General features: G+C 43.2%; 1 protein-coding gene across 2 annotated transcripts in view; it reads left to right on the top strand.

Annotated features, from left to right (window-relative positions):
• Positions 1-274: 274 nt before the first annotated feature.
• LOC140493488 (potassium voltage-gated channel subfamily KQT member 1) overlaps positions 275-26,798 on the top strand; it is a 690,303-nt gene continuing 663,779 nt past the window's right edge. The window contains exons 1-2 of one of the 2 annotated variants that reach the window (XM_072591973.1): positions 275-343; positions 1,591-2,024. In XM_072591973.1, coding sequence (XP_072448074.1) covers positions 1,654-2,024 — 371 coding nt within the window. In that variant the 5' untranslated portion in view covers positions 275-343; positions 1,591-1,653. Of the gene's footprint in view, positions 344-1,357; positions 2,025-26,798 lie in introns of those variants that run through there. The other variant, XM_072591974.1, reaches the window with a different exon arrangement.

The following is a 26,798-nucleotide window of genomic DNA, read 5'->3' as shown; positions in this document are numbered from 1 at the left end:
TTTTACTGCGGAACCTCCGGGCTACCTGGCCGACCTCCTAGTCTCCGGGCTCCGCTCCCCTTTCAGTGTGTCTGTTCTTCCCCCCCCCCCACCCCTTCCTTTTGCCGGCTGTCTCCGGTTTCTCAAACCTCCCCGGGTACCATTACAATCGGAGACATGAAGCAAAGCCACGAGGTTCCGCCGGGTCACCTGTGGTTCGTGTTGCTTTGAGACAGAGTAGAGGTCTTGTTATTTTTTTTGGAGGGGAGGTGAAGGTTGAGGAGGAGGTGACTACTGGGGGTGTTGGTGAGGGGAATTGATCCGGCCCCCATCGCCAGCACCCAGTCAGGCTGCGGTTGCTTTGGTAAGTGTTCATTTGTGGTTTGAAAATGCTTGACGTTCTCTCTCTATCTGGGTTCCTCACCCTTAGGGAAGTGTGACAGCGAGGACTGTGTGTGTGAGTGAGAGAGAGAGAGAGAGAGAGAGGAAATGGGAGCTGAAACTTTCACACGCGCGGAGAGGAGGGTTTAGAGAAAGGGCCAGAGGATTCTCTCGACCCATCCTGACCACTTCCACCCTCCCAGTCTCAGGCTGACGAGTAGACTGTCCACGGTTTCACTCCTGTCACCGTCAGTCCGAGACAGCGACAGCAGCTCCTCTCCCAACCGTTCAGATCGCAGGAACGACACTCAAAATTACATCAAAATTACTTACTTCACCAGCATTCAAAATGTTCCCTCCTCCCTAACCCCCTCCCCCACCCCCCCCCCGGAACCCCCCAAAAAGCCAAATATCTAAATGGCCCTCCCTATCCATTGCAAGGAACCAGAAATCGTACACAATGTGAGATTTAAGTTTCGTTTTGCTAATAACTGCTTCCCCGAGAGTTGTGCGATTCAGATCTGGAAAGTGCACACCTCTGATCAAATCCCATTGTCTGCGTGTGTATTTGGTAGCGTGTGTGCATGTGTGTGTGTCTGTAGCTGATTGTTTCTACGTCTGTTTCTCTGTGTGTGTCTGTGTTCCCTTCTGTGTATGTAGCTGTATATTTCTCGCCGTGTGTGTCTCTCAGTTTGTGAGACGGTGTTTATCTCTCTGTGTGCACATCTGTGTGTCTGTGACTGCATGTGTTTCTCTCCACGTGTGTGTTTGAGTATGTGTGTCTGTGTTGCACTTGATCTAAAATCCCTTCCTTGGCCACAGTCTACGAGTGCTCTCCCAGGGCTGACTCCACCTTATTCCCAGCAACAGTACTAACCCACAACATCGCTGAGAAACACCTGTGCCTGTGCTGTTGCTTCAGAAGCTCCATACTGCCCTGCTCGCTCGATCTGCAGTTTCTCAAAATTGCCTTAATTCTTTTTATTCACGTCCACGTCTTAATTCTTCCCGATCGCTGCCTTCTCGGTGTTATTTGCCTCCAGGCTCCGTACAGGATCCGAGATCTCAGAGCTGATGCCTTTCCGTCTCCGCGGTCATTTTGGTCTCTCTCTATTCCTGATGTGAACCTTCAGAGGTCCTGACTGTTCACTTGTCCGTACCGTGAAACTGCCTGGACCCATGTCCCCACTCTCCTCACTGTCCCTCTCCCTTTCTCTCTCCCTCTCTCAGTTGTGCTCGGTCTGAAGACCAGAAGCTCCAACACTGCCTGCTTGCGTTTCCCTCCGCACACCCATGTCCTCGGAAGTCAAGTCGCGATGGAGTAGCTCTGGTTCCCTGAAGAGCGGTTCCGCCCGCATATCGACCATGCTGGAGATGTCTGAGAACGCGGCCAGCGCGCAGTACGAGCCGGTCCCGCTGCCCTTGCAGAGAAGCAACAGTCCCGAGGGGAGTACCAACAATAACCCGCCGATCCAAGCCGCCGACAGCCAGCCGGAGGTGATCATTAACCCTGACATTCCCCCGAAAGCTCTGTCCTTGCCTGCCCACATGGCCTCTTACAGCGGCCGCAAACCCCTCTTTTCCAAAGTCAACATTCAAGGGAGAACTTACAACTTCTTAGAACGGCCAACCGGCTGGAAATGTTTTATCTACCACTTCACAGTGTAAGTACTGTTTCCCATTGTCTTTCAGAAATGCCATATAATGTCTCTCTGCTCTGGTTTTAAGACCCCTCTGCTGTAAGATATGAGTATGGGATTATACCAGCATTCGATTTTGACCCGGTCTATGTTGAGAGCGGCGAGTTTTTATTTTGCATTGTTGTGACATCTGTTTTGGAGTTGTGGGTGGTAGGAAGGAGGATTGTTTAAATCTTGTTTGCGCTCGAACACTTTCAGAAGCAAAACAACAAAACAAGCTGTTGGTCTGTTTTCTGGGCCGTGTTGAGGTAGCACTGTTTGAAATTGCTCTCTCAGAAATTTCCGAACATGATTTGAGGTTAAAGCCAGGGGAGGTTGAGAAATGGAGCAATGGTTTATCAAATAGCTAGAGGCGCGTTTCCCAGCATTGGTTTGGGATGGGGTCTATATGTTGTCCTGGGAATGGTGGTGCCAGGAGCAAATCGTTGATGAACTGGCTTGAATCGGCTCAGCTTTGCAGAATAAGCAGAATTCGTTAATTTTATTTAGTGTTCTGAAATATATGCTAAGAATATGCTCAATGGTGTGTAGCTCAGTGGTACAGAGCGCCTTAGAAACACCAGGCTGTACTTTCACGATGATTTCAGAGGGGAATCCGTTTCTTAAATTGAACTCCACTCCAATAAATTTACAGACGTGACGGTGTTAGCTTCCAGAAAACAGCTTCCCGCTGAACTGCTTCCCCCTAAACAGAACCTTCCAATTGTTTTCAGTCCAATATCAATCAACCCCCTTTCTGAAAATCCATAATGGATCTGCTCTCTCGGATCGTTTCAATTCGTAGCGAGGTTGTTATGGACAGAATCTTTTTTTCTGTTTCCCATAGTTTTAATCTGGGTGATTTTATTATAAGTGTTGCGCAGAAGTTTGCTCAAATTGCCTAAGTCTAGCCGGCGATTGACAGAAAGAACGGCGCACCTGTCTGTGCAGGTTAATGTGGTTTCGGGTTGACCACTCATGTTGGAGGGAACGTGTTTTGCTCAGGATCACTCGACATCTCATCAATCCCGGAGCATCGATTCTAATACTGAGAACAGCAACACCCTTTGTCGGAAAGATATTGTCAAAAGATACTGAGACATGGAATATATGTTTGAAGTTTCATTTCTTGCGTTGCATGTTAAGATGTATATAGCATCGTTTCTTTTTTTATGTTAGAAAGGTAATATCAAGAAAGGATTACCATCCGGGGAGGTCTGTAAGGGTCTGAGTCGGCGTGGGAGAACTTTCTTTCCAAAATCAGGCGGCACATATATATATAAGACAGTCACCAGCAAATCCGGGGAACAGTTCGAGCAAAACTTTCTGAAAATATGCTTTATTCATAACATTTGTGAAGGTACCTTTCGGATCAAGCGTATAAAGAGTCAGCAATTTAGTTAATTTATAGTTCCTGACATCTGTGTTTACATGGTTATTTGGATATATTCTGATAGATACGCAGCTTAAGGGTCTTGCATTGGCTCCAGCTCCTGTGTGCTCCTGGGCAGGATACAGAACCCTGCCTTACAGAGATTGTAGAGATGAAACTTGACGGAATCCGAGAGGGGCCTGAATGGTGTGGGCTGTGGTGAGAAATCTGAGGGAATACGCGTGAGACTTCGGGCGATGTCCGTACTGTCTCAATGTCGGAATTTCCAGGCATGGAGATGAGGTTCTTACTGGTAGACGGCGAGTTGTCTACGAAGGCGCTTTATTGCTCGGCTTCATCATCTGCAAAGCTCACCTTACGAATGTGCAACTCCATGCCCTATCGCTCACTCCGTGGAAATGGCCATGTGGACAATTACTGACATGAAAGTCTGATGTGCTTGCTCCTCCAGGACTTCCTCCTGGACTCTCGGCAACAGCTTTTCAAGGCTCTCTCCATGCCCATCAGCCACACACACCCCTCAGCTATGAATACTGGCATCTGATCTGTGCCTGCCACCCCACATTATCATGGTACATTACAGATGTGTTTACAGTAAACGTCTTGCATTTCAGTGCTGCACCTCACCATGGCCTGGCACCTCTCATTAGAACGACATTTTATGTAGAGACAGGTACCCAGCCCATAGACTGGCATCTCAGGGCTGCTCACTTGCTCTGTCAGTGCCCACTCACTATGAGCCTTATCTGGATGCCCACAGCATCCCTGACTTGCCTCACTGTGCCCCTTTGCGCTTTGTGCCCCCAGCCAGCACGACAGGATTTCTATATTTCCTTGTTCTTTAGTTCTGACACAAGCCAGGAAGCTGTCAGCAGTCCTCAGTCAAATCATGGAGGCAGCCTTCAGCTAGCGGCAAAGATAGCCTACAATATCCGAAATTCCCTCTTGTGCAGGATTCCATCCAACATGTCCCTGCCCTCCTTCTTCTCTTCATGCCTGAAACACATGTCAAGAACCGTTCACAGTTCCAGACTGGCAGTGCTTGTCTAGGTGCACAATGGCTCTTTAAAGAAGGCACCAGCATCATTGAGCCCAGGATATCCCTGGATACCTAGGCTCTCCTAAGATAACAGTAGTGATGGAATCAGATTGGTATCAAATGAAAATTGGAACCATACGGGCATGGTAGATGGATAATGAGGCAAGTTTACTAAAATGGCATGATAAAACATGTCAAGTGTAATGGAGAGAAAAACCATCCACGAAAAATTGACAAAACTTGACACTTTGCCAAAATATAACAAGATACAGCCTTGCAATTCTTTCCAGATCTGTTTTGCAAAGACACTCCAGAAGGAGGTTGGCGACAGTTTTCCCCCCCATCACAGCCACCATGAGAACAATGTGAAGAGATTCTGATTGTGGAGCGTGGATCTGCCCTTTACACCAACAATCAAACTATGCTTTGATACCTATTCAAAGTATTGGTGATGCTACAGTCTGCAAAATGATTTTGACAGCTTGTTCAAGGAACCAGGACCTCTGTGTTACCCAGAATAGTATGCAATTTTCTAGACATAGAGAAGCCGGCTTGGATAATGTGTAAGGGGAAGTTAGAGTTGGTTATGAGGGAAAAAGGAGTGTGATTTCTTTCTAATTTAATTGAATTAATTAGTTTGACTGGAGCTCCTATGGAACATAAATGCCAGCATATACCTGTTAGACTGAATGTGCTCATTCTGTGCTGTAAATCTATTCAATATTGTACACTCAGTCTGATCCCTTAGTGCCATTCCAACCTGCCCATTAACTCTTTAACAACTCTGCATCACAAAAGCCTTGACTTTGAAAAACTTCAAAGCAATTGTGTTTTATATGTGTGTATGCATACCATGCCCACAAACTCAGAAATATGATTCAGTCTCCATTACTCCCCATATCATGCAATAAATTGAAATGCAGTATTAGTGTGATTTTGTGCTACAATTCCATCTTCAGTTTAAATTATTGGAGACAGATCAGTCTTTCTCATTACTTGTCACTGCCCAGGGGAACTTCTGCCAACAACAGAAATGCCTCTGATGCATGTGTACCTGTTATGTCAGAGACCTCCATACCAGCAGAAAGTTGTGAAGAAAGCTAGAGCTAAGCTATGAGTGCTTTTATTTATACATGTCATACTCTCTATGCCATCCTTCAAACAGTAACATCTCACTTTATCTTGTTGGCATCACACCCTTGATAGTTAGAAACAAATTTATTGTCTCAAAGTGTACAAAGGAAATCTTTCCCCTTTCAGGTTCCAGTACTATCACAAACAGGGTGGTGTGGTGCTATTTTTAAAAACAAAACCTATTTCAAAGAAACCCACAACAGACAGCCTTTATGAATATGACAATGTGCCAATCAGTACTTTGGATATATCATTATGCCTTTGAATAGAAATATATATTTGAGCAATTGGCTGGGATTAAGTATTTTGATCAAGGCCAAGCCTGGAAGATGCAGGCAAACACAAAATTTCTTTGTCACCGATGGTAGTGATTCCAGATTCTTGAATAAACCTCCAAATTCTATGTCCATTAGCCAAAGCATTGTGAGACTTTATATAAAAGTCATAGAACCATACAGTACAGAAGAGGCCCTGCAGCCCATCAAGTTTGCAGCACAAAAAGTACATTACTAGCTACATTAGTCCCATTTTCCCACACTCGGCTCAGAACCTTGAATGTTATGACACTTCAAGTCCTTTTTAAAGGTTGTGAGGTTTCCCAACTCAACTACCATTCCAGGCAGTGCATTCTGGATACCCACCATCATATGGTTGCAAAACAATTTTCTCAACTCTCCTCTAAACCTCCTGGCTTTCACTTTAAAAGTATTCCCTGTCTTCTTGACCATTCAACTAAGGGGAATAGCTGCTTTCTATCATAAACATATACACCTGTATCAGGATCCCCCCCTCAACTTTCTCTTCTCTTCATAGCTGAAATGCTTCATTCCAGGCAACATCCTGGTAAATCTCTTCACTAGTGCTGTTAAAACCTTCCTATAGTGTGGAAATCAGAACTGCACAGCTATTGCCAATCAAAGTTCTGTATAGTTCCAGCCTAATCCCTGGCTTTTATCATCTGCGGATTATATCGGCCATAAATGCTGTTGGTGTGAATCTTATCAGATCAAATGGATTGGTTGGAGAGACAGATAGAAGCGATGAGGAATTTGCAACAACAACAGTATGTGATGGGTGGTAGTTACAGGAAGGAGGGAATGTCTCAGATATAGCCACATGGATGGGTTAACTCCAGGAAAGGTAAGAGAGGTAGGCAGTTAGTGCAGGAGTCGTTTGTGGATATACCCATTTCAAACAGGTATGCTGTTTTGGAAAATGTAGGGGGTGATGGATTCTCAGGGGAACGTAGCATGAACAGCCAAGTTTCTGGTATTAGACTGGCTCTAATGCAACAAGGGGTACGTTGGGTTCCAAGAGATCAATTGTGTGAGGGGATTCTGTAGTCCGAGGTACAGACAGACATTTCTGTGGCCAGCAGAGAAAAAGCAGAATGGTGTGTTGTTTCCTTGGTGCCAGGATCAAGGATGTCTCAGAGAGGGTGCAGAATGTTCTCACGGGGGAGAGGGGCCAGCAAGAGGTCATTGTCCACATTGGAACCAACGACATAGGAAGGGAAAAGGTTGAGATTCTGAAGGGGGATTACAGAGAGTTAGGCAGAAATTTAAAAAGGAGGTCCTCCAGTAATATCTGGATTACTCCAGATGGCTGGAAAATGGGAAGCCTTCAGAAATGAGATAACGAGAATCCAGAGAAAGTATATTCCTGTCAGGGTGAAAGGAAAGGCTGGTAGGTATAGGGAATGCTGGATGACAAAAGAAATTGAGGGTTTGGTGAAGAAAAATAAGGAAGCATATGTCAGGTATAGACAGGGTAGATTGAATGAATCCTTAGAAGAGTATAAAGGCAGTAGGAGTATACTTAAGAGGGAAATCAGGTGGGCAAAACGGGGACATGAGATAGCTTTGGCAAATAGAATTAAGGAGAATCCAAAGAGTTTTTACAAAAATTTAAGACAAAGGGTCTGTTTCCATGCTGTACATCCCTATGACTCTATCACTCTATGACAAAAGGGTAACTAGGGAGAAAATAGGGCCCCTCAAAGATCAGCAAGGCAGCCTTTATGTGGGGCTTCATAAAATGGGGGAGATACTAAATGAGCATTTTGCATCAGTATTTACTGTGGAAAAGGATATGGAAGATATAGACTGTAGGGAAATAGATGATGACATATTACAGAGGAGGAAGTGCTGGATGTCTTGAAATGGGTAAAGGTGGATAAATCCCCAGGACCTGATCAGGTGTACCCTAGAACTCTGTGGGAAGCTAGAGAAGTGATTGCTGGGCCTCTTGCTGAGATATCTGTATCATCAATAGTCACAGATGAGGTGCCGGAAGACTGGAGGTTGGCTAACGTGGTGCCACTGTTTAAGAAGGGTGGTAAGGACAAGCCAGGGAACTATAGACCAGTAAGCCTGATGTCGGTCGTGGGCAAGTTGTTGGAGGGAATCCTGAGGGACAGGATGTACATGTATTTGGAAAGGCAAGGACTGATTAGGGATAGTCAATATGGCTTTGTAAGTGGGAAATCATGTCTCACAAACTTGATTGAGTTTTTTGAGTAAGTAACAAAGAGGTTTGATGAGGGCAGAGCAGTAGATGTAATCTATATGAACTTCAGTAAGGCGTTCGACAAGGTTCCCCATGGGAGACTGATTAGCAAGGTTAGATCTCACGGAATACAGGGAGAACTAGCCATTTGGATACAGAACTGGCTCAAAGGTAGAAGATAGAGGGTGGTGGTGAAAGGTTGTTTTTCAGACAGGAGGCCTGTGACCAGTGGAGTGCCACAAGGATCGGTGCTGGGTCCTCTACCTTTTGTCATTTACATAAATGATTTGGATGCGAGCATAAGAGGTACAGTTAGGAAGTTTGCAGATGACACCAAAATTGGAGGTGTAGTGGACAGCGAAGAGGTTACCTCAGACTACAATAGGATCTTGACCAGATGGGCCAATGGTCTGAGAAGTGGCAGATGGAGTTTAATTCAGATAACTGCGATGTGCTGCATTTTGGGAAAGCAAATCTTAGCAGGACTTATACACTTAATGGTAAGGTCTTTGGGAGTGTTGCTGAACAAAGAGACCTTGGAGTGCAGGTTCATAGCTCCTTGAAAGTGGAGCCACAGGTAGATAGGATGATGAAGAAGGCACTTGGTATGCTTTCCTTTATTGGTCAGAGTATTGAGTACAGGAGTTGGGAGGACATATTGTGGCTGTACATGACATTGGTTAGGCCACTGTTGGAATATTGCGTACAATTCTGGTCTCCAAGTATGTTGCCAGGGTTGGGGGATTTGAGCTATAGGGAGAGGCTGAACAGGCTGGGGCTGTTTTCCCTGAAGTGTCGGAGGCTGAGGGGTGACCTTATAGAGGTTTACAAAATAATGAGGGGCATGGATAGGGTAAATAGGCAAAGCCTTTCCATGGGGTCTGGGAGTCCAGAACTAGAGGGAATAAGTTTAGGGTGAGAGGGGAAAGATATAAAAGAGACCTATGTGGCAAATTTTTCACACAGAGTGTGGTATGTGTATGAAATGAGCTGCCAGAGGAAGTGGTGGAGGCTGGTACAATCACAACATTTAAGAGGCATTTGGATGGGTATATGAATAGGAAGGATTTGGAGGGATATGAGCCGGGTGCTGGCAGGTGGGACTAGATTGGGTTGGATATCTGGTTGGTATGGATGGGTTGGACTGAAGGGTCTGTTTCCATGCTGCACATCTCTATGACTTTATCTATGTCTCAACTGATAAAGCCATGGTGTGGAGGTGCTGGTGTTGGATTGGTGCAGACAAAGTCAGAATTACATGACACCAGGTGATAGTCCAACAGGTTTATTCGAAATCACAAGCTTTCAGGGCCCTGTGCCTTCATCAGGTAAAGTCAATGGTGTTGTGTGACTTCTGACTTCAACTGTTCAAAATAAGCATCCTATATACCTTCTTGACCCATCCTGTCACTTTCAGGGATCTGTGGACAGCCACCCCATGATCCCTCTGTTCCTCTGAGCTTCCTCATGCCCTGTCATTCATTAAGTACTTCTTTGTCTTTCTGGTGCATTTTGACTTGGTGTTTGGCTGTAAGAGCTGTCACACTTAACGCAATCCAGTTGTCACCAACACAAATAGCTTTCAGTTGGCTCAGTCTATAACACTGAGCCTGACAGCTGAGCATTTGACTCTCTCCCTTTAACTTCTGGAGCACGATAACCTTGTCTGACACTCCAGCACCGTACTGAGTTGGGTGCTGCCATGGGGATGTGAAGCCTGTTCCGTTTGCTCTCTCAGATGAACCTGAAAGTTCCCAAGACACTGACTGGAAGAGGAACAGGGGAATAAACCAGGTGTCACAACCAATCCAGCATCATGAAAAATATTATCCAATGATTAGCACATCACTGCTGGTGGGAGCTTGCTGTGCTGTTTTTCATACATCACAGCAGGAGCACTCAATCACTCCAAAAAAGGAAGTTATGAAATACATTGGACATCAAACGTTAACATTGATTCTCCCTCCACAGATCTGGCCAGACCTGCTAAGGTTCCCAGCACTTTCTGTTTTTATTGCAAGTCTTTTTACATCGTTAGCAGCACCTCTCTGCCCACTCAAACGATACCAGAGACAAGAATCATATAGAAGTTCAACATGGAAACAGACCCTTTGGTCCAACTCGTCCATGCTGACCAGATATCCTAATCCAATCTAGTCCCATTTGCCAGCACTTGGTCCATATCCCTCTCAACCCTTCCAATTCATGTTCCCATCCAGGTGTCTTTTAAATGTTGTAATTGTACCAGGCCTCCACTACTTCCTCTGAGGAGTATGCCTTGCTAATGTGTCCTAACTAGAAGCCAAGAGGCAGTCAAATCATCCCTGTAAAGTTCGATTTGTGTCTTTAATCTGCTGTTAATGGCTGCGTGTTAAACTGTGTAATCCCAGGTATGTCAGGTGCTGACTCTGTGGTTTCTCTGGGGCAGGGGTAGGGGGGCACGGGGTGGGGTTGGGTGGTGTGGATGCTGTGTCAGGTCAAGGCGATGAGCTCTGCCTCAAGGGGGAACAAAACAAAAGAGTTGACCAATCTCATTGATCAACTCGAATGGGCTTCACCAGCTCAATGTTGAAGAGCAGCCGTTGGGAATGGCAGCCCTCGCACCCAGAGCAAGCGATCTGCTAAATAAGAGAAACAACTGCAAACTGGAACAACTGGGAACACGAATCAACAGAAAACAAGGAAATGTGTCTGTCAGCCTCTGACAGAGCTGATCAGCTACCTTGCCGTGTGCCCATCCCAGGATCGACTCCAAGTCGATCGATCGAGAAACACTCAGGGAGTGGACTGCGGCTGGTGTGCAGCATGGGGAAGATGGAAGGAAAGCGAGAGTAGAGCTGGCTTCTTTTTTTGGTGGAGTTTGTGCTTTATAGCGACATTGTTTTGACTGCTGATAGGTAAAAGGCTGACAGAGTGTAGAGCAGAGACGTCCAAATGCCAAAGTAAAGCAAAATAAAATGCAAGGTAAAAGGAGTTAATAAACAGCCAAGTGTAGAAACAAAAGATAGAGCCAGAGGCAGTGTGATCAGTACTCCTCCATGTTGTACACTACTTGGAAGGAACAATGAAGGTAGAAAGGGCATATAATGTACTCTGGGTGGAGAACATCAATGCCCCTATTGCCAGACTCAGTGATGTCACTACCAGCTTTGTGCTAAAGGGCATATCTGCCAGACTGGTGAGGGATGAGAGAACCAACATGAGGGACAAATCCACTTGAACTTGCTCCCAGTAAGCTCCACATCACAGATGTATCTGGCCATGAGAACATTGGATAGCAGTAACCACCAGCACAGGCCTTGTGGAGGCAAAGTCACATCTTCACAATGAAGAAATGTCCACCGTGATGTGCTACGCTACTAGCGAGGCACTAGTGAGAGCTTGCACTCCAGAAATAGCTGCAGCCCCAGTGAAACTGTTCCTGTGCAGCTGCAATGCATGGTTTTTACCCAACCATGTGAAAAGCTGCCCGTCTAACCATGTCTGATCCCCAAAAAAAAGGAAAATCCAATCTAGACGATTACCGCTGTCAGTTGACTTGTTATCACCAGCAAAGTGATGGTATGAGTCACTGGCAGTGCAGTGATGAATCAGGTTCACCCCATAACTTGCTTTTGCCATGCTCAGTCTGGGTTCCATCAGGATCATGTGGCTTCAGATTTCATTACAGTCTCGGTCCAAAGGTGAACAAAAATGTTGAACTGCAGAAATGGAGTAAGGTTGACTTCCCTTGACATCAAGGCTGCATTTGAACGAGGGTGATAGCAAGGAGACCAAGCAAAACTAGAGTCACTGGGATTCGAGGGAAACCTTTCTGCTGACTGGAGTCATACCTGTCACAGAGGAAAGTGATTGTGGTTTGAAGTCAGTCATCTCAGTCTCAGAACATCTCTGCAAGAGTTCTTCAGGATAGTGTCTTAGGCCCAACCATCTTCAACTGCTTCACATTTTATCACTTTATTTCTGATTGAGCGTAGACTGAAGGGGCACTTTTTGGCTGGGCTGGATTTATCCTTGTTGTGAGCAGCATTGCTCGGTGGATGCCAGTGTTGTATCTGTACTGAAATAGCTTGACTAGGGGCACGGCAAGTTCTGGAGAATGGGGAGATTTGTGGAGCCTCTTCTTGCATTGAGTTGTTTAATTATCCTTTAAGTCATGACTGGATGTGATGGATTGCAGGGCTTAGATCTCATCTGTTCATTATGGAGTCATTGAGCCCTGTCCATCACTTGCTGTTTGGTGTACAAATAACCCTGTTTTGCAGATTCACCAGGTTGACTTCATTATTAGGTAGTGCCCTCCTGCACTCTCCAGATTCAGTGGTGATCCACTAGCTTGAAGGTAATGGCTGATGAGTGGATATGTTGAGCCATGAGGTTACAGGTTATGTTGGGAGTATAATTCTGCTGTTGATGATGGTCCACAGTATCTCATGAATGCCCAGTCTTATCCCAAGTGATAGTGATAATACTACACAACGTGTTGTATGGTATTCTCCGTGTGAAGGCAGAACTTCATCGCCCCTAGGACTATACAGTAGTCATTCTTACTGATTGTGCCATGGACTGCATCTGCAGAAGGCAGATTGGTGAGGATGTGGCCAAATACCCTGCTCCCACTTGTTGGTTCCCTCACTACCTACCACAGACCCTGTCTAGTAACGATGTCCTTTTGTTGGCCAACTTGATCAGTACTGCTGATAGATTAGATAGATTTTTTAATAATAACTGCTTCACATTTAACGATAGAATTTTAATTCCAGATTCTATTGTATTGTGATGGGATTTGGACCCGGGTCCCCAGAACACTGTTTTTTCTCTGGATTAACAGTCCAGTATCTACACTGTCACCATCCATCCAACTATGTTGTCACCTCCTGGGTAAAATCATTGACAACAAACTTAACTGGGCCAACATTGGCTACAAAAGCAAGTCAGAGGCTGGGATTTCTGTGATGCGTAACTCATCTGCCCAATCCCCACAGCCTGTCCACCATCTGCAAAACGTAAGTCAGTAGGGTGATGGAATATTTCTGACTTGCTACAATAGGTGCAGATCCATCTCAAGAAGTTCAACACCACCCAGGACAAAGCAGCACCCTTATTTAGCGACCCGCCCACTACATTTACCATTGTCTCCTTTCACCTCCTTTGCACAGTGTCAGCACTGGTGTATGCAAAGTGTACCTGCAGCAAGCCACTAAGACAGTTTAGACAGCATTTTCCAAACTTCTGACCCTTGTCACCAGGAATGAAAAGAGCAGTAGATGCATGGGAATACCACCACGAGCCTGTTCTCTCCCAAGCCAATATACCATCCTTACTTTGGAGAATATCACTGTTTCTTCATTGTCTTCAAGTTAAAATCTAATTACTCCCTTCCTAACTGCGGGAGTACTGACGCAAGATGGATTGCAGCAATTGATACCAGTAGCTATTGCCACCTTTTCAAAGGCAGTTTGGGATGAGTAACAATACTGGCAGTGACAGCTATTCATTTCACAGGAAATAATTAAACATATTTATCCTTTCACCTCTCATATCCCTCCATTATCTAAATTCTTCATGCTTCACCATGTTCTGAACTGTTGAAGTCTCATAAGATCAGATCATGGAGTCAAAGCCAAGTAGGATTCAGGAAAGATCTCATGAAAACAGCCCCAAGTGCTGTAGCTGCTGCCGAGTGAGCAGGAATTCAGAAAATAATGCACATTGATGGACTTTCTTGAAGGGGATGGGGTGTTCTTGACTTAAGTGATCAATTTGCAGAGAATAGACATCAGAGGCTTTCACTCTTACCCATGTGTTATGCACTATGAATAGTGCACATGCCAAGAACTGCAGAATTGAAATTCTTGCCCAGTCTTGCATTCAAATCATAGGCTAATTGCTCTACATTTGTATGACACACCAGTGCATGCACAGACTGTAGTCTTCTGTACAGTAGTACAGTTTCTATTTGTCTTGTCAGTGTCTCAGTTCTTACCCAACCATTCCAGCCCACAAAATGTCTGGAGGGCGCAAAAATAACTTATCTCACTAACCTGTCTTAACTATAAGATAGTGACTAATAAATGGATCAAGCTTATTTGAAAAAAAACAGCTTATGAGCAGAATGGCCTGTTCCTTTGCTGTAAGTTATATGGTTCCCCCTTTGTCTGATGGCACAGAATGTTACTGGTGCAGTTACACAATTTTGGGCAGACAACACCATTACCATTCTTTGTTGGTCCTGTCCCACCAGCAGGACAGGCCCAGTAGACATGGTGACATAGTAACATACTGTCAGGAAGGAGCTGCCCTGGGAGTCTTCACCATTGAGTCCAGATCCCATTTAGTTCTGTAGCTTTAGGCCAAACTCATTGTCATTGTAATGCACCAGAGAGCAACCACAATCTTTCAAACCCTGCAACTTCAGGACCAAGCCCATGGTAAAGTTCAGACATCAGATCATTCTGGTTGGGATGCTTTGGCCAAGGTTGGCTTGGGCTATTGGACCCCAGAAACAGATAGGCAGGTAAAGCCAATAGCTGCTTGGTGCTCCACTGTGCCAACACCTATCCCAACAAACTTATAAATTATTTCACTTAATAGCACAGCAACTTTAAAAAAAATGTCTGGCTCTCAGGCACCATTTTTGGATCACTGGATTTGTAATTCTGGAGGTATGATAAAATGGCATGGAGCATTTCCCACAAACGTGGGCAAGATGTGGCTCTGAAGTGATCATGACAAAAAGCCTCAGCTGGTGGTAAGGCATGACTCTCAAAAGAGTCATCCTATTGCCCAGGCCTTTATGGCAGCACAGTAGCTCAGTGGTTAGTGCTGCTGCCTTACAGTGCCAGTGACCTGGGTTCGATTCTGTCCTTAGGTGATTGTTTATGTGGATTTTGCATTGTCTCCCTGTGTCTGTGCAGGTTTCCTCCCACAGTCCAAAGGTGTGCAAGTTAGGTGGATTGGCCATGTTAAATTGCCCATATTCCCAGCCATGGGAAATGCAGGGATAGGGTAATGGTGTGGGTCTGGGTGTAGTGTGGCTCTTTGGAGGGTCAGTATGGACTTGGGCTAAATTGCCTGTTTCTATGCTGTAGGGATTCTACATGTATGGAGGGTAGAAGCAGAGGTGCTTCGGTACCTCACTATCTGCCTGTACTTTTTATAATCATTCTTGGGATATGGGTGTTGTTGGCCCCTAATTGACCAGAGAGAAATTATAGGTCAACCACATTGCTGTGAGTCTAGAGTCACATGTAGACCAAACTGGGGAAAGATGGCTGTTTCCTTCACTAAAGTGGATAAGCGAATCAGATGGGTTTGTATAGCTCTTGATTTAGAACACAGAAAAGTACAGCACAGAACAGACCCCTAGGCCCACAATATTGTGCCGAGGTTTAATCCTAATGGTAAAATATAATAACTTAATCTACACGCCCTTCAACTCACTGCTATCCATGTGCAGATTTCAGATTTCAATTCAACTCAGGTTCCACCAGTTGCTGTGGCAGGATTCAAACCTGGGTCACCAACGCATTAGCTGGGCCTCTGGTTTAATGGTCTGCTGAAAATAACAGTAGGCCATCACCTCCCTCAGTTAATGCCCTTCCCACTTTCATGCTCAGCACCAGCTAGGCCATGGTTTAGAAAAGGATGAGAAGGCATTGGGCCTAAACAGATGATGGCACAGCAGCAAATGGGGTGTGAAGGGAGCTGACAAAGCACAACAGGCCAAAGATGGAAAGTTCAGATTGCTCAGTGTGTTGACGAACTGGGTGAGAGATAGTGAAGTCAAGATGATGGTGGTATTGGTGTAATGAAAATAATATTAACTTGGATATGGCGATGGACTGATGTAAAACAAATAAAGACAAGCCTAATACAGTTAAAAGTAGGGTTTTGGGCATTGTTGTAACACAGGAATCCTAGGTGTTCAGGTACATAATTTCTTGAGGTTGCATCATATATGTAAATTGGACATGCCAAGTTGTCCATAGTGTTCAGGGGTGTGTAGGTTAGGTGCATTAGTCAGGAATAAATATAGAATAATAGGGTAGGGAATTGTGTCTGGGCGGGTTACTCTTCGGAGGGTCAGTGTGGACTTGTTGGGCTGAAGGGTCTGTTTCCACACTGTAAGGGATTGTATGATTCTATATAGACAGGTGGATAAGAAAGCATTTAGCATGCTTGCATTCATTGCTCAGACCTTTGAATATAGGAGTTGCGATGTTTTGTTGAGGTTGTACAGAACGTGATGAGGTTGCCTTGTTATAGGAAGGATATTATTAAGCTGGAAAGGGTTCAGGAGAGGTTTATTAGCATGTTGCTGGGTATGGAGGGTTTGAGTTATAAGGAGATGTTGGATAGGCTGGGACTTTTATCACTGGAGCAAAGGAGGTTGACAGATTACCTTATAAAGGTTTATAAAATAGTGAGGGGGCTGGATAAGGTGTCATTTATGATGACATAAGGTGTCATCATAAGGTGACTAGCAGGTGTCTTCTCCCTAGGGTCGGAGATTACAAGATGAGGGGACATATTTTTAAGGTGAGACAAGAAAGACTTGTGTGTAAAATGAACTTCCAGAGGAAGTGGTGGATGTGGCTACAGTTACAACAGTTAAAAGACGTTTAGATAATTACATGAATGGGAAATACTTGGAGGGGTATGCGCCAAATGCAGGCAAGTGGGACTAGTTTAGTTTAGGATTATGGTCAGTATGGACTAGTTGGACTGAAGGTTCTGTTTCCATACTGTATGTCTCCATGACTCTATGACTGCGAGTTAATCTAGATAGCTATGTGTAAGGCAAAAGGGTGAATTAGATTTTGTGTGAGCTAACCTGCCTGAGGAATAGTTTAAATAATTTGAAGCTTAGAGAGGATGGAAGGTGTAAGATCAGCCATGAGTGTGTTGGAATAGTTGAATTTGGAACTAACAAAAGTAGCAATGAAGTTTTTTACAGTAGATGGGTGATGTGAGTTAGCCGACCTTTATCTTTGGAACAAGATACCAAAGGTGAGCAGGCTAATTGACTACTGGAGCTTTCACTATGAAAGAAATGCTTACATTTATATAGCACTCTTCATGGCCACCAACCAACCTAAAAGGTTGCACAGCCATAAAGGTATTTTAGAACTGTATTCATTGTTGTATTGCAGGAAGCACAGCAGTCAATTTGTGCAAAGCACGCTCCCACAAGCCAAAAAAGACAATAGTCTAATAACCTGTTTTTGTGATGTTGATTGAGAATACAAGAAGTAATTCCTTAGTTCTTCTGTAAAATAATGACATGGGATCTTTTATGTACATCTGGGAGGGCAGACAGGTACTCAAGTTGAAGGTTTCAACTAAAAAGCAGCAAGCCCTCAACGCCACACAGGAGTGCTAACCATGATGGGTATGGAAATCCTAGACTGAGATTTGACCTCACTACTTCATGACTTGAAGGCAAGTGAACTATAGTTGACAGTGCGATAGCTTGTTCTTGTAGGGCCACACATACATAGTTCAGAAAGGAGTCTCAAGTTAGCAATCAGAAATGGGAACTATTTATTAGCCCTCAGCCAAGTAACGGTTTGACTTTTAACTGGTTGAACGATTTATGAGTTGTTGCATACAGGTGAAACCAAAAGATCTGTCAAGGGTCATCTTCCTTTCAGTTAAACCAACCAATAAGACCCTGGTTTGCAGTTTGACCACTTCCATTAAAGCATCAAGTTCTTTAGTGTCTGAGTTATTTTCACTGCCTTCAAGTTTTGACCTTTATACTCCACTTGCACAAAGCTCCAAGATTTTTTGAATCTTTAAACTGATCATCTTCTGATTTCAGCTCTCATTTGGAGTTTCCTATTTGTTCAGCTCTTTTTAAACTTCCTTGGTGCTACTTCTAGCTCATAGGTCAACAGGTCACATAGACCATTTATCACTTTGTAACTAATCCCTTTACAATTGATGTTAACCCTTTAAATCCCTTTTCAAATATTCTTAATGGCAATAAGAAATTCCACAGCCATTTTAAAGTTTTTCTCTTGCACTGCTTTCAGATCAATGGTTGTCACAGTCCTAAATTCATTTCTAAATTAAATTAACCACAATTTCACAATAACTAAGACATTAAAAATATACATATTGATTGTTGGCTGTCAGCATTCATTCATTTGTAGCAGTCAAGGTTCTGAGTTAGACAGTCAAGGGTTTAGATTACACTTCTAAATCTGATGATTAATATTCTCAATCAAAAGGTGGAGGGTTTGAGCTATAGTGAATAGCTGGGGAAATTTTCCCTGGAGTGTTGGAAGCTGAGCTTACAGAAGTTTATAAAATCATGTGGGGCATGGAAAGAGTGAATAGTCAAGGTAATTTCACTGGGGATGGGGGAATCCAAAACTGGAGGACATAAGTTTAAAATGTGAGAGGAAAGATTTAAAGGGGACCTGAGGGGCAAGCTCTTCACACAAAGAGTGGTGCGTGTATGGAATGAATTGCCAGAGGAAGTGGTGGAGGCTGGTACAATTACAGCATTTAAAAGGCATATGAATAGGAAGGTTTAGATGCCCTACAGTGTGGAAACAGACCCTTCAGCCCAACCAGCCCACACCGACCCACTGAAGAGTAGCGCATCCAGATCCATTTCCCTTTGACTAATGCACCTAACACTACGGGCAATTTAACATGGCCAACTTACCTAACCTGCACATCTTTGGACTGTGGGAGGAAACTGGAGCACCTGGAGGAAACTCATGCAGACAGTGGGAGAATGTGCAAGCTCCACCCAGAGAGTCACCCGAGGCTGAAATCGAAGTTGGGTCCTTGATGCTGTGAGGCAGCAGTGCTAACCACTGAGCCACCGTGCCGGATATGGGCTAAGTGCAGGCGAATGGGACTAGATTAATGGGACTAGATATCTGGCTATCATCGATGAGTTGGTCTGAAGGATCTGTTTCCATGCTGTATATCTCTGTGACTCTATGACTGCTTCACTCCTTTGGAATTGGAGGAGTTCTTCCAGGTATACTGTCAAGTAATGCTCTTTTCTACCTTCTTGAGGCACTATTTAAAAAGTCAGTTATCATGGCCAAACTTTATCCCTTAACCAACACCGTTAAACCAGACCACCTGGTCCTTTAGTGCAGATCGTATGACTTCACTTTGCACGAAATGGCAGCCACCTTTCCCCACGTTATATGATGATACTGTTTTAATGATCATTGAAGGCTCATGAAGTTTGCTGTAGAAATGCAGGCTCTTTAGGGGGGGTAATAACCATTCCTACAAATAGAATCAAATAAATTAAAAGAAAATACAAAATCCCTTCAGTCCCCTGGATAATAATACTCTTTCATGCCATAACCCAGGCTAACTAATGATTCAGGGTCAAGAATGTGGTGCTGGCAAAGCACAGCTGGTCAGGCAGCATGCGCGAAGCAGGAGAATCAACGATTTGGGCAAAAGCTTCCTGATGAAGGGCTTTTGCTCGAAATGTCGATTCTCCTGCTCCTTGGATGCTGCCTGACCTGCTGCGCTTTTCCAGCACCACACTCTCGACTCTGATCTCCAGCATCTGCAGTTCTCACATTTAGTTTCCTTTAACTGATGATTCATTTCATTGTTGTTTGTAGAATGCCAGAAATGTAAAATACTGCACCATTATCTACATAACAAAAGTCATGGAACTTTAAAACTACTTGGTTATATTCAAAGTGCTTTGTAGCATTATACTCATGTGTGATAATGAATGCAATTTTGAATGATTGGTGCTTTAGTAGTATCTTGTTTGTCTCATTATACATTCAGACTCCTTTAATTGCTCAGTAAATTTAATTTTATTTTGCTGATAAAACAACATATAGACTGCGGAACCGAGATCATTTGACCCGAAGGATTCTTCAAGGGAATACAGTACTCTGGTTCATTTCTCCTGGGTCTGAAACTTGCTCGGGTTGGTGTGGGATTACAGTCAAGGGGGGGGGAAGGGATATCTGTTGGCATGTCTTGTTAGTTTGACTCTCTCCCCTGTCATGTATTTTAAGAATGTTTTGTATTGTGAGTCATTGTATATGCAAGTGTATGAGGGCTCCGTTAGTGTGAAAGGTTATCTGGGACCTTAGCAAACATTGGGATGAACAGACTATCTCTTTTGCCTATTGATATGCAAGGGTTGAAAGAAAAACAGTGGAATACTGAGAATGAGAGTGAAGTTGAGTGGGTGAATTCAATGCTGAATCAGGTGTAGGAAGCAAATTTAAAAAAAGAACAGAAGAGTAAGTATCTGAAAGGAAAGGTAAGAAACAAATAAAAATTAAGAACTTATCATTTTCAGACCTCCAACAACAGTCTGCTTTCTATTGGTAATTCAATTCAAACTGCACCCTATCTAGGTCAGAGAAGTTGATTAGCAATCATTAGTAATGATCAGGTCTTTAAAAGGACACATATTTTCATATACTCAACTTTCACTGGTGAGTTAATAGACAATGAATATGCAACATAATGAAACTTAAAGGAAATTAAGGGCAACTTGCAGTTTTGTAAAATGAATATTTAGAAACTTATGGTATTTCCAATTCACGAGGTATCACCTTATCACACCAAATTGCTGGACAATTTATCCATCCATGTCTGTGCATATTAGACTCATCAGTAATTATTGATATATTACACTAAGCCGTTAGATGTCTTTACTTATTCATTTAATGGTACGAATAAACATGTATTGACACAGTTTTGTGTTGGATAACAGATGCTCTGGTTAGAACGGGAATATTATCAAGGGAACAGGATGTTGGTATCGTGGACAAGATGAAGTAGGAGATGGAACGGAGGTAGAAGTGAGAAACTAAGGAAAGAGATAATACCCCTGAGCCTCTGCCACTCCAGGGGAAGACGTCACAGCCTATTCAGCCTCTCCTTATAACTCAAACCTTCCAGTCCTGGCAACATCCTTGTAAATTTTTTCTGTACCCTTTCTAGTCTAACAACATCCTTCCGATAGCATGGAAACCAGAATCACATGAAGTATTCTCAAAGCGGCCTCACCAATATCTTGTACAGCCGCAAAAAGGAAGCTGCTGAGTAAGATAAGGGCCTGTGTGTAAGATGAAAGGTACTAACACGGATAGAGGATTGGCTGTCTGGCAGAAAGCAGAGTGGGGATAAAAGGCATTTTCTCAGGATGGCAGTGGTGACTAATAGTGTTCCACAAGGGTCAGTGTTGGGATCACAACTTTTCATCTTAGACATTAATGATCTGGATGAAGGAACTGAAGACATTCTGGCTAATTTTGCAGATGATACAAAGATAGATGGAGACACAGGAAGTATTTAGGAGGCAGTTAGGCTGCAGAAGGATTTAGACAGTAGGCAAAAAAGAGACAGATGGAACATTCCACTTGTACAAAGCTCCAAGATCTTCTGAATCTTGTGTTGATCATCTTCTGATTTCCACTCTCCTTTGGAGGTCTCTTGTTTTGTTTGGCTCTTTGGGAAAATCATGCATTTTGTTAAGAACAATAGAGGCACAGCCTATTTTCTAGACGGGGAGAAAATTCAGAAATCTGAAGTTCAGAGGGACTTGGGAGTCCTTCTCCAGGATTCTCTTAAGATAACTTGCAGGTTGAGTCAGTAGTTAGGAAGACAAATACAATGTTGGCATTTATTTTGAGAGAACTCAAATATAAAAGCAGGGATGCACTTCTGAGGCTTTATCAGGCTCTGGTTAGACCACATTTAGTGTTTTGTGAGCAATTTTAGGCCTCATACCTCAGGAAAGATGTACTGGCCCTGGTGTGGGTCCAGAGGACGTTCACGAGAATGATCTCAGGAATGAAAGGCTTAACATCAGAGGAGCATTTGAGGACTCTGGATCTATACTCAATGGAATTTGGGGAATCTAATTGAAACTTACAAAATATTGAATGACCTGGACAGGTGGACATTGGGAAGATATTTCCATTGGCAGGAGAGACTAGGTCCCTAGGGTATAGCCTTATAGTAAAGGGAGCTCCTTTAGGGAGATGAGGAGAAACTTCTTCAACCAGAAAGTGGTGAATCTATGGAATTCATTGCCACAAGGCTGTGGAGGTCAGGTTAATCGAGTATATTTAAGACACAGATAGATAGGTTCTTGATTGTCAAAGGGATCAAGAGTTACAGGGAGAAAGCAGGAGAATGGCGTTGAGAAACGTATCAGCCATGATTGAATGGTGGGTCAGAATTCAATAAGCTGAATAGCCTTTTTTCTACTTCTAGGTTTTATGGTCTTATTAACATGACACTCCAACTCCTATACTGACTGCTCAAACAAGTTGCCAGAGGAAGTGGTAGAGCGAGGTACAATTAAAACATTTAAAAGACATTTGGACAGGTACAGGAATAGGAAAGGTTTCGAGAGATATGGGCCAAATGCAGGCAAATGGGACTGGCTTAGTTTGGGAAACCTGGTTGACATTGACGACTTGGACCAAAGGTTCTGGTTCTGTGCTGGGTGTGACTCTATGAGTCTATATCAAGGGCAGGGAAGGGGAAAATGTTTGAGGAGGTTTAGCCAGGAGGACCTGTTGGAAGTTGGGGATGTGGCAGCGGCAGTTAATTTGGTTTTAGTGACACCACTTGGCCACTGTGTCCTTTCAAATCTGAATTCCTTGGACTAAAGGGAGCAAAGAAAGAGAGAGAGAGGGAGAGAGAGAGAGAGAGAGAGAGAGAGGTCATACCAGGGGATCAGCCATGATGAGATAATGTAATGGTTTTGTCAGGACTGGGAGTTCAAAAGTAGAGATGAGTTTAAAATCGCTGTTGAAACTTATTACAGTGACAACATATTAGGATTCTACACTATATTTTCACATGAACTAATTCTCATACAGTGTCTTTGCTTGCTACAGCTTAAGGCAATTCAAAGACATTTCTTTGGTAACTATTTCATTAGTTCTTTCAAGTTTATGGTGTACTGCATAATTGGCTTTGTTTGATGCATCCTATGTGCTGCAAGTTGGAATGCTTATGAACAGTTCCCAAATGCTTTGTTAATGGATTATTATAAAAAGCTGCATCCAGGAGAGATTATGTACAATCAAGGATAATTGAGCAGAGGAGGAGTCCATTTGTGCTATCACACAGTGCTTGTGTTTCCACTCCACAGTGGAACAATCCTCTGTTATTGTTTGCTCCAGTTCTTTTCCAAAACTCTTTAATATTTTAACAGTTCTTCTTGAGGATCTTGTCTCAACAAATGCACTGATGAAATGCAAAATCAGGAGCAACTTGCCAGTGGAAAAGTAACCAGGAAGAGCATTTATACCATAAGTAACAGTTTGAGACCCGACAGTGGCATGGGACGCTTTCCGCCAAATATACAGCTCATTCCACAATGCTCTCTAGACAGTGAGACAGAACTTACTCTAACATTTAAAAGGTTAAATTGTGACTGCCAGGTACATTGTAAAGTTTGCTTTACACTAGTTATCGGGACTCCACAAGTTGAGAGAGACATTTTTATTCAGTAAGAATCAAGAATTATAGCAAAAAGTCAGGAAATAGATTTGTGGTTATCAGATTTGCCGTGATTTTATTGAATGAAGGAGCAGACTCAGTGGGCTGAATAGTCTGTTACTGTTCCTATACTTTTATGATCTTATGGTCTGCACACCTTTTGTCTCATCTTTAATGGAGAGAAATGCCTATGGTCCCTTGTAAACCATGGCTAATTGTAGTCGTAATAGGGTGATTGGTTATACCCTATTGTGAGGTGGGCATCACTGGCATGACAATTACTTGGAGATCTGCTTTGAATGTGAGACTCTGCAATGCACACAGTAACGTTGAAAGGGAGAAATCAGTTCTGTCTGTTGTTTTATGTAAATGAGGTTAAAATGAGGTTACAAGAACTCCACTGGCAATACCTGTCATTTCCACAGGCCTGATGTACAAATTAGGAGTTGATGAATTTGCTTCCTGGAATTGGTCTATGGTATTAATACAGATGGTCAGTGTCTCTAGGCTCAAGGTAGTGCCATTTGTAGCCCACCCAGCTTTAGTTCTGGCTTAATGTCCAATCAAAAAGCCCTACACTAATACATCCCATACCAATTCTATTTCCAGAGTGGTGCATGACTGCTGTTGTGTCATCTCACACTTGAGATTTTAGCTTAATTTTCATTGACGTTGAAAGGAGACATTGGAAATAAATTGCATAACAGCCTTACGTTGTGGACATGTTTCCCACATGGTTTGGTAATTATGGTGAACATGATTGGGAAATTGACTCCTGGTGGCACAGTGGTAGTGTCCCTACCCTCAATTGTGAGGCCCAGGTTCAAGTCCCACCTGTTCCAAATGTTTGTAATCACACCTCTGAACCGATTGATTAGGAAGAATAGGTTAACTTCCTGCAGCATCCTAAAGTGGCTTGTACTTTTCAAAGTTGGATAATATCATTAATAAAGGGTATGGAATAACAATATCCATAGTATGAGAACATTTTAGTTTTAAAGTGCACATCCCCGTTGCTTACAGTAGTCATTTGGAACTAAAGTAATTCGATTGCCATACATACTGCTCAGTGACATCATGCAAACTTGTACCTTTATAAAGTTTTTGGTCATTCGGACCAAATATATTTTTGATTAGGTTGGAGTGTTCGGATCAATTTACTGCCACAAAATGATTCAAATCAATTTGCAGTTAAACCCTGCAGTGATGTACTTGAACTCATGTTCCTGACTTGATACCATAGTTGGGAAAAATTGGCGGAAGTACTTGTGTATTATGTATCAGGCAAATCCTCACTCACTTATAAAGGGAACACTACAAAGGTTTTAATTTGTAGCCGGAAACATTTAAATAGGCTTAAGTAAAAAGGGTAATTGTACTTTTCTCCAGATACAAACTGCTCACTGGACACCTGCTATTTCCCTACATAGCTGGTTAAATTCAATAGATTGTTAACTATATCATTGTAATTCACAGTATTTATGGAGGCAAATGGTTAGAATTAGCTACCCAGTTTAATTGTGGGGAATTGCATTTGACAGTGCAACAATATTTTACTTTTGTCCCATTCATCTTATTTTCAAACAACAATGACACAAAAGAATTTCCAAGATGTTTTGTAGAAACTCCAGTCAACCAGGATTTCTGCTGGGTTTTTCTTGATGTCTTGCGAAAATCTGTATGAGTGGGCCTTCCAAAGGTACCAGGCGAATGCTTGATGATACCATTTCTTCTGGCAGGGTGGAGTGCTCAACCACTCTTCCACCAAATTTACAGCAGGAGCTCAAAAAACCTGACTTGGAAATTCACTCCTTTGCTCTTCAACCGAATCTTAGTTCTGAAGTCTTTTTTCTGTGGTTAGCACTTTCTCCCATCCCCCCGCCCACCTTGTTAAGCATTCTGAAAAGTTGGGTGTGAGGAAGGTTAGACAAGAGCATGTTGGTATCTCGACTGAGCTTAACTGTGTACATTGAGTTATGTAGCTGCTTCTGATTTCACAGATCATGAGACAGATGCCTAAGTAGGTTTGTGTTATCAACATAGTCACAAGATTGAATCACTGCCAACCAGACATTTGCTGCTGGATGGTTTTGTGCTTTGTATTCTCTTTTATAACAGCATGTGGATAGAGACAAATTGCTATCGGTAGAAGGGTAACAAAGGTGGCTGTGTGTTATTTCTAAGCAACGGCTTAAGATTGATGAGCTAGGTCCCTGGGCTGAGATTGTTCAGTTTGGACAAAGGTTGAAGAAGTTGGGCCTGTTATCTTTGAAGAGGAGAAGGCTAAGAGTTTTCAAAATCATGAGAGTCAGGGCAACGTGGGAAGGGAGAAACCATTCATACTTATGAATAGGTTGAATGCCAGTTTTTAAATGCTTTTGTGAAAGAAGTAAATAGGAGGTGGAAAAAGACATGGAATAGGCTCTGGAACACTTTGGCTGGAAGGGGCTAACTTAGAACCTTTTTCAAAAAGCTCCCAGTGCTGGATAATTGCCGGTTGGAAGTTGAAAGTTCACAGGTAATTCCCATATAGTCAGTGTGTTGGGACTTCCAAAGGGTCCTGACAAGAATTTTTTAGGGGTATGTCAAATGAGGTGTTCAAGATGGCATTGGATTTTGTTTAAATGGAAACAATGGGCAGCATTACAGGGGATAAAAGGCAGGAGATTGACTCTAAATTGAATTTCTCAGTGCAGACACAATTCCAAATAAATCAACTTGGCTCCTTTTTATTTAAACTCCTAATAAAGCTCTATATTTTTGGCCTGGACTTATGAGCAAGATTTCTTTAGAAATGTAGAGTATACCTGTTTTCTGAATTTTCAGGGAGTACAAACCTCACTCCCCCTTGTTCCATAATTAGTAGCTGCATCCTGTTAAATACATGGTTTATATATCCCAAAGGATGTTTGAAAAGCGATGGAGAGGAGAAAGATGTGTAAGGTATGTGGTGAGGGATTAGGGTGGTAGGTGGGTGGCTGCAGGAATGGGATAGCAGATTATTTGATGAGAGATTAGGCTGGTTTGGGATGTATTCAGTTTGAGTTTTGGGGTATACTCAAGTTGTAGAGGTAGTTGGTTATTGGGAGAACTTATTTGGTGGGGGCAGGGAACGTCTGGGTATTTGGTGGTGAGTGGGATGCGGTAGGCGGAAGGTCAGTTGCATAGTCACCTAGAAGTTAAAGTTTTATGCCTATAACAT

This window comes from Chiloscyllium punctatum, chromosome 22 (assembly GCF_047496795.1).
Source record: "Chiloscyllium punctatum isolate Juve2018m chromosome 22, sChiPun1.3, whole genome shotgun sequence".
NCBI lineage: Eukaryota > Metazoa > Chordata > Chondrichthyes > Orectolobiformes > Hemiscylliidae > Chiloscyllium > Chiloscyllium punctatum.
This window is presented reverse-complemented; position numbering and strand designations above follow the sequence as displayed.